Genomic DNA, 13,159 nt, shown 5'->3' with positions numbered 1-13,159 from the left:
CACAGCCCATTTCAAGTCACCACACAGAATCTCAATGGGATTAAGATCTGGGCTTTGACTCGGCCATTCCAGGACTGTTTTCCTTTTCAGACAGTCCTTGGTGGATTTACTAGTATGTTTTGGGTAATTGTAATGTTGCAGTTTCGCTTCAGCTTTAATTTTTTCACAGATGATCTCACATGTTCCTCAAGCGCGCTCTGGTACACGATAGAATTCATGTTGGATTCTATGACGGTGAGCTGGCCAGGTCCTGCTGCAGCAATACATCCCCAAACCATGAGACTTCCATCTCCATGCTTCACAGTTGGTATGAGGTTCTTTTCCTGGAATGCTGTATTGGGTTTACACCAAACATGTCCTCTGTTCTGGTGTCCAAATACAGTAATTCAATTTTAGAATCATCTGTCCAAAGAACATTCGTGAAGTCCTGGTCTTTGCCTGCATACACTTTGGCAAACTGTCTGGCCTTCATTCCGCTGTAGGTCCCGTGATGACATTTTAGGGTTTTTGAAGACTTCTTTTAGCATCTTGCGTTCTGCTCTCAGCGTGTACTTGCTTGGACGGCCAGACCTAGGCATGTTGGCAGTTGTTTTGAATGTCCTCCACTTGTAGACTATTTTCTGGATGGTGGAATGGCTGATTTTATATTCTTTTGAGATCTTTTGAAATCCCTTACCAGACTTATAATAAGCGTCTACAGCAGGGGTGGGCAAACCGGTCTTCGAGGGCCGCAGTGGGTCCTGGTCTTTTTTCCAACTGACCCAGCACAGATAGTTTAACCAATGCGGTTTCAGCAGAAATGAGAAGCACCTGACTACAATCGACTGATTGCACTTGTAAAACAGCAGATTGGTGAAAAGGTGTCCTCTTAATGGGTTGCAACAAAAACCCGCACCCACTGCGGCCCTTTGTGGAATAGTTTGCCCACCCCTGGCCTACAATCTTCTTTCTGAAGGCCTCAGACAGCTCCTTTGATCTCACCATGGTGTCTTCACTCACTTCAACAATCAGTCACTGTTGAAAGTATTCTGCATTGATGAGTGTGGCAAACTTTTTATAGACCGATTTCAAAGACTCGTAGATGGCTACAAAAAGCGTCTCTCTGAAGTTATTTCAGCCAAAGGAGGCAACACTAGCTATTAGGTGTTAGGGTGTCCTAACTTTTTCCTCAGTTAGAATAAGCATTTTTGTTGATAATTTTGGTTTAATGAGTAAAACAATGTTATTTTTTGTTGTTTACAGGCAATTAAATCACTTTGTTTTCTAGAGATAAAGAAAAACAAGATCAGACATTGATATATGAACATTTCTTAATAAAGAACTGAATATACGATGGGGTGTCCTATTTTTTTCATATGACTGTACATCTGAAAAATACTGTATGTAAAATTGCAATGATGTAAAAAAAACATGGTGATAAGTAAAGAAGACTGTAAGATTCTTTTTTAAATGTTATGTTGTCAGTTGTTGTGTAATCCAATGGACAAGCTTCTTCAGATTTTCAAATTTTCTTTATAAAACCCGCAGTGTAAAAAGATGATGAATACCTGAAGCTGTGGATGCCTTGAAGTTCCTGCTGCAGGACTTCCTTTGTGGTGGCGATGAGCTCCAGCGCGCCCACAAACTCAGAAGTGGAGAGCAGCAGCTGCACAGTGGGCTGCGTTTGGTGCACGGCCGCCATCAGTTTTAGCTTGTTGTGCAACTTCACGCAATTACTACGTGTAAGGGCCGCTCGCAGGGCCGCCAGGGGTCCCTGGCACATAACACGGTCGATAGTGGCGGTGCGGCGCCGTAACACAGCCACGGCCTCCTGAGTCTCCTTCAAGCGGTCCTGCAGCTCGTGCTGCGATGACATGGCGTGGAAAAAGGCCTCCGAGCGCAGGGAGATCTGCCGCGCAATGCTCACTTCCACAATGTCCAGGTAGTGACTCAGCTGCAACATGTACAAAGTTGTCATGTAGTAAGACAGAGGGACAAGGAATTGTATTTATTATAGTCAACAGATCTTTACACGGCGACAACCCACCAAAGCGCTGTATTTTCTGGACTACAAATCACACATTTTTTTTCTCATGTTTTGGCTCAGCCTACCGCGTATACTTAGGTGCGATTTATATATGTTTTTACAGTCCAGGTTGTTGTTATTCTTGTGGACATAACTTTGACGTCCTACTCCTCTGTCATTAATGAACCGATCGTCTTGAAACTTGGAAGCTATGTAGCATGGGCCAGTGTCCATCGATCTTCGGAGCCCATTTTCTTATTTTTTTGTATCAATTAATTGCTAACCTGTTTTGCCTGTACGTTATGAGTTAGCATGCGCGCAAAGCCTTCAGCCGGTAGTCTGTTGTGGCAAACTTGTACTTGTTTTGACACCAACAGCTGCGGAAAGGGCGCTCTTTCTCACTGTGTTGACGGAGTTCTTTAGAAGTGATACTGAACAATTTTGGAGTGATTTGGATTGAGAGTTTAGGAAACAAGTTATGGTGTGTTTTTTAGGCTATAGCAATCTGAATAACTGTTAATACAGTACGTAACATTGACAGATGCCTATTTCAGGGCTCCTACAGCTCAAGGCAAGTTATATTGAAGATTTTTAAAGACTCTTTAATGCCATTTGAAATTCAATTTAAAACCAACTTGACAACAAAACAAAATTGAGTATCACCCAACCGCATGACTAGGCATGTGCCGGTTACCGGTTTCACGGTTTACCGTGGTGTGAAAACGTCGCGGTTTCAAAACCACTAAAATTTTCCGTCAGACCGTAGTGCTGTATTCGCTGTTTTTCATGTGTCAAAAATGAAGCCAGAAGTGGCTTGGCGCGGCAGCGCTCACCCCCTCCCGTTTGTTGCTGTGTGTGAAAGTGACGCTATCGGCTAGACAGCCAGTGAACCCAAAAACAAATACTCCAAACATAAGGCGTACTTTTCTTCAATTTATTGAGCTCTCAAATCGTGGTAAGTGGAATATACAAAATGAATACATTTAAAACGTTGTACAATTGTAATTTTCCGTGTGTGGGTAGCATCAACAGGTTAGCTTCATGAAAAAGCTCGCCAAAAACAAAACACACATTTTCCTTTCAAATTCAATATACAAACTAACTAAAAGGTTACAAAGACGAATGTTAGCCTAGGCTTAGCTGGGAGAGCAACTTCGTCGAGTGTTACAGCCGCAGAGTGAGAAAACAAGCTTGATTCACTTGAATGTAGGGGATTAGGGGAACAGGGGATAGCATCAAAGATCGCTAATTGCGAAAGATGATCTTGCCCTAAGCACAAATCCACGTTCGCTGGATCAAGGAGAGGTGTCACTCCCAGTTTTTTTTTTTTTTTTTGACGAAACCTTTCCACAACAATATTTACACTTTAAACTAACTTATAGATTTTTAACTAACTTATTAACTTATGAATTCTTTATGTTTTTTAACACATAGGCATGACATCATGTAGACTAGAGCTGACACAGTGGCTGAAAATGGCGAAACTTCACTTGAGCGTTTCCACCCTCAAAAAAAAGTCATGCAGTAGAATACAAAAAAAAAATTTATTCAGGAGTGTTTTTACTTTTTTATAGAAATTATTTTGTTCTTGCTCTAATCTTGAGCAACTTGAGCTGTGGCTATAGTCTATAAGTTATATTTATTTAAATTTTATTTAAAATATTTGTTTGTTTTTTTTATTGATAATTTATTTTAACAATATATTCATGTTCCAATTTGCAACTATGTTCTGAAAAAAAAAAAAAAAAAAAAAAAAAAAAAAATCCTGTTCAAAATAACACATTTTGGAGCTATAATTGCAATACCGTGACACCGTGAAACCGCGGTATTTTTGCCCACGGTTATCGTACCGTCAAAATCTCATACCGGCACATGCCTACGCATGACATGTCCAGGAAAGGGGCCACATCAACAAAGCAAAGAATCAGGATGTGACATCATCTGATCGTGTCCGTTTCAATCTTTCTACAAAATAAACAAATCTCGCAAGAGACCTTCTACGGTCCCATCATCGCCCCCAGAAATCAGACGGGAAAAGTTTTAAAAGTCATTGTATTATTTACCATAAAAAATATTGTTTGTTTGAAACACGAAGCAAGTCTACCTTCTCCTGTAGTAGTTTGGAGGACGCCATGTCGCGGCTGCTGCGCCCACCGCTGCTGTTGAAGTGTGACCACGGCAAGACTGCGTTAAAGGTCGACGGCTCTTCCAGGGCGAAGTCAGGCTTCAGGAATATCTGGAAAGTCATCATTATCACAAGACAAGCTTTACCCCAGATCTGCTGGAGGACCTTTGCTTTCATGGACAATATCTAAATTAAACTCTAAGGGAATTTATGGAGACCAAAAGAAGAATAGGTGAGTGAAGGTCCAAGTCCAGGAACCTCCTCAGCTCTAAACTGATACATACAGTTAGACCTCACTTTGATGGTTAATGAAGTTATTGCAGTTTTGTTGTTTTATCACAATAGATTGGATTATTTACGGTACATTTCAAAAACCAGAAGCCCTTCATTTACAAATGTGATTGCACTTTTGTTTAAATATATAAATGTTCAGATATTAAGATTTGAATGAGGCAAAATAACATGCCTTTTCTCTCAAATATATTGTTATAATCATTTGTTTCAAATGTACTGTAATTATTTTCTGTATAAAATTTAGTTTGGTGTTCAAAAAGTCTTTTTTCAAACTTGAGTCATGAAAAAGGGGGTCGTCTTATAATCAGGGTCGTCTTATATTTGGGCCAATACAGTAATAGAGTCGGGAAAGATGGGAAAAGGAACTACAGTGAATCAACCAAAAGTGTCTATGACCTATACTTGCAGTTTCTATAAAATTCACAAGTATGAAACTATTCAATCTCATTTTTTTCTGTTGAATGTTAATATTTACAGACAAATATTATCAGGCTTCATAACAGCTCATTGAGCATGTTTGGTTGTCAATTGGACATCAATGTTACAATTTTTGACAAACGAATTTAGGATTTTTTGTCTTGATTAAAATGTATAATATAAAAATATAATTGCAACATCAACGGAATGCTAAAATTGGACAAAACAGGCCCAGACCTCAAAGGGTAAAAGACAAACTAAGACTTGTTACCTTGGGCACTTGGTCCAATTCTGCTCTTGACTTTTCTACAAGAATCAAGAGGAACTCCTTAGTCGCATGATCAAAGCCAGCATGCAGGAGGCGAGGCTTACGATGGTGACCGTGTACCTTGTGTGGTGCTGATACTTGAGATGGAGTCCACTAGGTCGTCTTTTATCGGACAAAGAGCCTTACATCGTTCATGGATTCTTTCTCTCTGAAAGCAACGGACATTAGTTTGACGAGTTACTTTCCTTTTTCAATGTACTTTACATCAAACTTACTTTTCGACATTAAAATTCTTTTCAAAGTTGACCTCACACAACATTTAACTGAACAAGTATCGCTTAGCTCACCTGCACGCTCTCCTGCAGGTATGCACTGAAGTCTTCTGGAGTAACGTTGGGGAGGCAAAAGGATGGCAGGGCGTCCGTCTCGACAAAGTCCAGACCCCAGGTCTTGGTGAAAAAGTCCGACTCCCGTTTGGCCAGCCTCGGGTCGTTGAGCGCCGCCGGCAGGTTGACCTTGGAACTGTACACCGTCCAGCGGTCGTGCTCAGAGACCACCGAAGGACCTTGGCGAAGGCTCCGCCCCTCGCCTGCTTGCGGCAAATGACATTAACGTCAAGATGCTTTACCATTTTTGATGCGTTCAAGAGCAATTTAGTTTGCATAATAATAATATTATAACACCTGGCTCACAGGCAACTGTTTTCATGAATGGCCGATCACTCAGTCACCGGTTTTTAAAGTTCGATAATTTGATTAAATTATCTCACGATATGGTGTTACAACAGTTACAGATACATGGGTCAGGAAATCAATACGATATTCTACGATACAACTAAAAAAAAACAAAAAAAAACAAACAAGCTATTTTCATCTTTCTGCCGTGAACTGAAATGAGTTTTTCAAGAGTAGATGTCCAATCCATTTAAAGTGGGAGGATGGTAGCGGATCGCTTAAATGGATTGGACGTCTAGCGCCGCCAATGGCAGACAATGCGTTAACATGGATTTTTCTAGCAGCCTCTTGGTTACTTTTTTTTAATTAGTGACACCTTTTTAAAATTATATATTGATTCTTGGCAGGAGCTAATCCGTAACCATTTGTAGGTTCTGAGATTTAAGGCTGGACAGTATTGAAAAATAATTGCACATTCCCAAACCCCATCCGCCCCCCCCCCCCCCCCGAATGTCGCGATTTATTATTAAATAGTTTTTTCCAGGTCCAGTTCTCATGTCTTATTTAACAAACTTATGCTAAGAATATTTGTATTAAAATCAATAATATGTAATATATTACATTTTTTTTTCAATTACAATTACAATTTCAGGGATTAGGTTGACACTAAATTCTTGTTCTTTGACTAAGAGTAAGTTCAAATTTTTGGTCACCTTTTGTTTATATTGGTGATATGTTCGAGCGTTAACACTTCTTTGCAATGGTGTGTAAAAAAATTCTTGAGAATGTTTGTAAATGTAGGTGAGCATTCCTCACCAGTTGGCTCTTTGGGGCACACATCAGGCAGCGAGCAGGCTGGTCGGCGACGGGACGGGGAGGGCCTGGGGGACGGGGGGTCCCGATCCTTATGGAAGGGCCCGTCTCTAGTGGCGCGCCGAGGCACTGGGGAGGTGGTGGGGCGGGCCGCCATGACATCAGGGCAAGCTAGCTACACAAAGTCACGAGAATTTTAAATGATACGTTCAAGTGTCATCAGTGGCAAATTTAACTGAAGATTGGTATTGTTAGGTTTTCTTTCACTTTTGAAATGAATACAAATGCAAATTATCCACTCTAAATCCACTCCTTAAATGACATTCATATGAAAAATGCTTGCTCAAAGAATCTAAATATGCAAGTCTTGAATATCTTAGAACTGTAATAATGGAAAAAAATATTGTTTGAAAAAAATAAATAAAAAATGACCACGCTTGCAAGCACAACCACTGTGTGCTAACATCAGTCATGTCATGCTTGTACAGCACATAAAGACTGATATACTCAAAAAAGCTAAGAGGTCGCTCAGTAAAAATAGGCATACACAGGTATTTTGCTGACTTCCTGGAAATATTGGCTTTTATTGACCTTTTTGAAAGTACTATGTTGTCAGATTGTAAATCAAGGTACTGCATATACAATTCTTGCACTGCTACATCAGTATCGATGCACAAACTGTCATATCAAGTCAGCCATCTGTCTCTCAGTCTGAGTACCCTAAATTTTCATACACACCGATATTATCCCACTAAATCACCACTTGCTGCTAGTCACTTATTCACTTTATTCTCAGTCTGTGTACACTATAACCTGTGTTTTTATATTAGCCTTATTGCAGTTTATCTGGCGCACGTTCAGGCGAACCTTTAAATCTATTTGTACTAGTGTTGCACCGAAACAATATTTTGGGCCCGATACAGATACCTGGCTGTGCAGCATCGGTCGATACCGATACTAGGCCTGTCGCGATAACAAATTTTAGTGGGCGATAAATTCTCTCATTAATTATTGCGATATACGATATTATTATGCCTCACTCGAGTCGCAAAAACACGAAAAAAATCTGATTCATGCATTAAGTCCTGTAGTATGAACGTAGCCATAGGCTAGGTTCAAATGTGTAAAACGAACATACCCAGAAGTTAATAAAACAGAGTGAATCCTCATCACAGCATATACGTAGACCCCACTCACATGACGTCACAACCACGCCTCCGCGCCATATTGTCCGTCAGCTCGTCGTGTTTACGCATTACCGCTAGGGCTGTCCCAAACGACTAATTTTCTCCCGATTAGTCAGCAGACTATTTTTACGATTAGTCGACTAATCTAATAATTAATTTTTTTTTTTTTTTTTTTTTTTTACTAATTTAGCAATGAAATTTTTGTTGTCGCTTATCAATTCACAAAAAACATATTGGAACACTCAAATTATTTATTAAAGTACAAATAAACACGTAAATAACAATAATAAATCACAAATAAACAATGAGTTCAAATGCTGATAGAATTAACTAGTATAGCCTCCCGATTGAAAAGATGGTCTCTTAAACTGATGGTTTACAACTTTTATTCCATCCTTGGATGTAAACACACTGTAAGAGCTACGGTGCACACAAATAAAGCAACATAATTAGAAATTAACAAAAACTTTTCACCTTTTTCCTTTTAAACCTTATTTATATATCAATGAATTGCCTATATGAATTGCATTTACCTTAATTTATTACCTTATCATTGACAATCTCTCCCTTGAGTGCAATCACTGTATATACTGTATATATTTATGACCTTTTAACCTTATATAATTTTCTATACCATAAAATAAACCATAACATGAAATAAACCTTTCAATTAGCATTAAGAACAATAGTAATAGCACTTATAGGCCCATTGTCAATGAAACATTATTATTTAGTAAGGCGACAGCACCCTCTGGTGTACAAAAAATGAAAAAAAAAAAAAAATTACAAACTGCGTGAAGGCGCTTGAGGTTTTTATTCACGGCCGACGTGCAGCCAAGCTTGGCATTGAAGAGACAGGACAGAAGAGTGTACTCTTTGTTTCTTTGAAATAAGGCAATGTTTTGGACACTCTGGTGCGCTTTTTTTTGGCTTTGTGCCGCTTTCCCCGCTTGCAAACAGAGCATCCGACATTCTAACTTTCCACGCATATATTTTTTTAACCCTTCATTAACCGTCGACGGGATGTTGTGCTCGTCGACGGATTTACGTCATCGATGACGTCGACTATGTCGACTAGTCGGGACAGCTCTAATTACCGCTACGTAAATTCCTCCTATTATGGCGTGTTTTTCTGCTCGTTAACATTAATAATCAAAATGGTGAAGGCGTGTGTGGCGGTTGGTTGCAGTAACAGAGAAGACAGACGGAGAGACTTGAAGTTCTACCACATTCCGAGAGACCCGGAGAGGAGAGCGAGATGGACTGCTGCAATTCGACGAGAAAACTGGGCACCAAACGATCACCACAGATTATGTAGTAGTCATTTTATATCTGGTAAGATGCATTTAATATATATTTAGAGGGTTTTGGGCTGACAACCACAATTAAGATCATTGCGAGGCTAATCGCCGACAACATACAGTTTCAAATTCAAGATGTTTATTCCTTCCGCCATCATTATTTTTTGAATAATATTTAGCTGGTACCAAGTGAAAGAAGCTGGCCTCGTCTCCGGATCATCAGTTAAACAGGGGTGTCCAAACTTTTTGCAAAGGGGGCCAGATTTGGTGTGGTAAAAATGTGGGGGGCTACCTTGGCTGATTTACGTAGAACAATATATTTAAACAAATTTTAGCAAGCCCTTCTGTGTGTCACATTTGCTTTATTATTATTTTTTTAATTCATAATTTCAACAATCTCGCCTTTGTGGCATTCTCTTTCGACACTCGGGCTCTTGCGAAATACTGCTGCTGTGAAATTAAACTAGCTTCAAGTTGCTATAATTTCTCGCTGCGTATCTTCCCTGTAATGTTGTACATGTCAGCGTGTCGTTTGGTAATATCGCCTCACATCGAACTATTTGAAAACAGCGACTGTCTCTTTGCAAATGAGGCAGACACAGTTGTTGCGTATTTTATTGAAGAAATAGTCCAATATCCACCTATCCTTGAAGCGTCGGCCATCGCAGTCAACTTTTTTTTATTGATTGTCGCCATTTTAGAAAATTGGAAGTAAAGGGTCACACGGGGTAATGTTGCTTAGAGTGCTGCTCTTAAAGTTTTTCAAAGTTTCGTGAGAATAGGCTGAGTTTCTGTGGACAACATAGTTGTGGATATCAGGGTAGCAGATGTCAGGCAGAGACGGCGAAGACAGCGGGTCGAAAAATATAGATTTAGGCATCAAATATGGATCTGGCGAATGGATAGACTGAAGCTTTTCCACATAACGCCTTTTATGCAACGCATCCAATGAGTTTACAGCGTCTGAAAGCACCAGGGATTCCATGAATTGCACTATAAATTGCACGGCAAATTGAAACCATTGAGAATACGGATAAACAATGACGGACAATATGGCGGCCGGATACAGCGACACGTCATTGTGTGATGTTGGTGAGTGGGGTCTTTTGCGCTGTTGGCAACAAGGAAGCCGAACTTTTAACAGCACGTCCGCCGCACATCTGCTGCATGCACGCACGAGAGGCGATAAATCGCAGCGGGAAAATTACCGCCTTCATTTTCATTTACCGTGCGATAAATGGAATTATTGCATATTGCGACAGGCTTAACCGATACCATTCCGATACCACTGTGTTTGCAAAAAAAAATATATATGTATATACTTATACACACATGTATAACGATACAGTTAAGTCACGGTTCGGTACGATTTTCGATACAATTCAATACATTTAATGCTCTGAAACAGAAAATGCAACTTTTATTTTTTTTAATGTTTTTTTATTTGCTAACAAGCAAAAATAATGCCATCAAATAAACAAACATTTCAGTGCATAATATTTATGTGCTTACTTCTTCCTGATCTGAAGAAATTTTGTATAAAAGTGCGGAGAACAAACTTTACTGTTTGTAAAGTGAGGTGGGGCACACTGTTGATTACTGCAGCTCTCTTAGCAGCTATATTTACCACATGAGCAAAACATCCTATTTGTGGTCCGAGTCAATCTGTGTCACGTACTGAATTAACAGTATTTGCAGCACTACCTAACGTCACTAGTATGGATTGATTTGGCCAGCTTAACTTCCATTCAGTCATGGCGGTTTTTAATTCATCAATGTAGTATATGGACTACGCGCCCCTCTGGGCTCACGCAGCTAATGGTATGGGATCTAACGTAGCACATCTAGGTTGCTATTCCATGATATCTAGTGTGTGCGCGTGAGTGTTTTCTGGGAAATAAAGTTAACAAATGTCACAGAAGGCACTTCTGCTCATTACTGCACAACACCAGCATATGACAATCGACTTTCATAAACAGGACGAGTTTGAAGTAAGGCGCTCTTAATTTGCCACTCATTGTTCATCATGAAACCGTGAGTTTGCTTAGTGTCCCACGGTCTTAACCTTTCTGATCTCAACATCTTCACAGCAGCAGACGCTACTGAACGCATGCTAACTGATTGTGATCGCCATATATGTATGAGCAGCGTATCATCGTGGACTTGCGTTGTTGCTAACACACTTTATACTGATGAAAGTGTGTATTTTGGTTGATAATTTAGAGCAAAGTCATACGGATGTCATGCATCGGGATTAGGGAATTTAGCTCACTTGCGGAGGACAGTACAGTTGTGTTCAAGTGATGCCAGTACCACCAATTAGGGCCGGCTCTGCGCCCCCTGCTGATACTGGTATCGGTGCAACTTTAATTTGTACACTGTACAATACCAATAAAGGCTTTCTATTCTAGTGTACTCTAATTCGTATTGTTGAAAGTCACGGTATTGGCGACACAGGTGCTGGGGAAAAAAAATTCAGAATCTTTATTTGGGGGGAAAAAAAATGGTAACATCTTGATCTAGGATCCCTTAGGATCAGCAGAGCACTAATGTTGCATTCAAGGAAGGTTTAAAGTCATTTTTTCCCCAACCACCGACCAGGAAAAATATCATTGGAACGTAACTAAATATGATTTTTACCGACTTCTGCTCTCTATGGGGCAGTTAAAAAAAACAACCTGTCGCGATCAGCCATCTTTGCCGTTTACATTCGCTCGGAACGCTTTGAGGTGGCAACCTGTACCATCCGAGTGGGATAAGTCCGACTTCCCACCTTCCCCGAATGCAGCATTAGATATTACTAGTATTACATTTAATGAAGAAAAAAATGCCCAAAACATAACCGAAACGGTATGTAAGTTAACCGAGCAGAAGATGCAAAACCATTACAACCCTAATATATGTATTTAAAACTGTAGAATTTAGATGTGCGCTGGTAGTCATTAGTAGCCTTTTCAATTATCTTTTCAAAGTCTAGGTGTCAGACCAGTCTGACCAGCATTAATTTCGTTTTAGTGCCATTTGCCACGGAAACAAACCAGGAAGTTGCACACTAAAAGTTTTAGAATTAGAACAGGATAAATATTGTGATGAGCGTCTTCGTGGTAAAAAATAAAAATAGTAAAATTAACTTTAAAGAAATTATCATTATCGCTGTATCATTACGTGACGAATACTAGGATCACAAATGTCAACTTTGGAGAGCTTGTGTGCATAAAATTAACTTGTCAATTAGGACGAGTAGCTGAGGCAAACGCTTTAGCATTTGCACTTGCTGCGAAGCACATGCTCGCTTGCCAAAAGCTGTCACTTGTTAGCACAAAGCGTTCCAAGCTTACGACAGACTAGAATTTTGTGTCAACACAAAAACGAGCGGCATTGTCGTTTAACTTAAGATGACACCGCTTTAATCACAGGTGCCGAGGCTAATGCTAAAGCCAAAAGCTAGGCTAATGTTAACCACTGCAGTTTTAGGCAAGACGCGCCCCCTGCAATATGATTGGCTTCTACATCCGGGTAAGCCACGCCGAAGCGGCCAAGCGGAAAATGCAACATTGGATTTAATTGTGGCTGCTTTTTTATGAATCTCACTCCTTTATACGTAAATCACTTCGTTATTGTTGATTCTAATTTATATTTACAATCGCTATCTCGTTTTATCTCCGTAGTCTGCCTACATGTAACAGCCAATCATATTGCCGCGGAGGAATGGCCTAGCCTAGAACTCCGGTGGGATTCATAAAACAGCTGTACACGTACACAGAAGCTAGCTAGCAGGTAAGTCGCTAAGCTATCCAAACAGCCAGTCAGCAAAACACACAAGCAAACAAACCGCGAACTAGTAATTTATCGCTTACCTGTTGTCTGACGTGGGACAAAAACAGTCTTTTCCTTTGCCTCTCACCATTACACAAACAAACGAGGCGCCACCTAAGATACTCGCAATTAACAGCATAGCTGTACACCGACCATCGCGCACTGCTGGACCGCCAGCGGCGCTTTCTTCTGACGGTGGAGCCACTCGGCACTTTGCCGCCAACTGCTGGACAACCATACAACTACATCAGTTCAATTG

General features: G+C 40.2%; 1 protein-coding gene across 2 annotated transcripts in view; it reads right to left on the bottom strand.

Moving 5' to 3' along the window:
• Positions 1-13,089, bottom strand: part of vps54 (VPS54 subunit of GARP complex) — a 44,205-nt gene extending 31,116 nt beyond the window's left edge. The window contains exons 1-7 of one of the 2 annotated variants that reach the window (XM_057843857.1): positions 12,942-13,089; positions 6,600-6,771; positions 5,457-5,701; positions 5,230-5,317; positions 5,113-5,147; positions 4,110-4,241; positions 1,548-1,933 (exon numbers count right to left, since the gene is read on the bottom strand). In XM_057843857.1, the coding sequence (XP_057699840.1) occupies positions 1,548-1,933; positions 4,110-4,241; positions 5,113-5,147; positions 5,230-5,317; positions 5,457-5,701; positions 6,600-6,753 (1,040 nt within the window). In that variant the 5' untranslated portion in view covers positions 6,754-6,771; positions 12,942-13,089. The remainder of the gene's footprint in view (positions 1-1,547; positions 1,934-4,109; positions 4,242-5,112; positions 5,148-5,229; positions 5,318-5,456; positions 5,702-6,599; positions 6,772-12,941) is intronic. The other variant, XM_057843858.1, reaches the window with a different exon arrangement.
• Between the last annotated feature and the right edge of the window lie 70 nt (positions 13,090-13,159).

The sequence above is a fragment of the Corythoichthys intestinalis genome, chromosome 8 (genome assembly GCF_030265065.1).
Source record: "Corythoichthys intestinalis isolate RoL2023-P3 chromosome 8, ASM3026506v1, whole genome shotgun sequence".
NCBI lineage: Eukaryota > Metazoa > Chordata > Actinopteri > Syngnathiformes > Syngnathidae > Corythoichthys > Corythoichthys intestinalis.
Note: the sequence above shows the minus strand (reverse complement) of the source record. Positions and strands in the feature narration are given on the sequence as shown.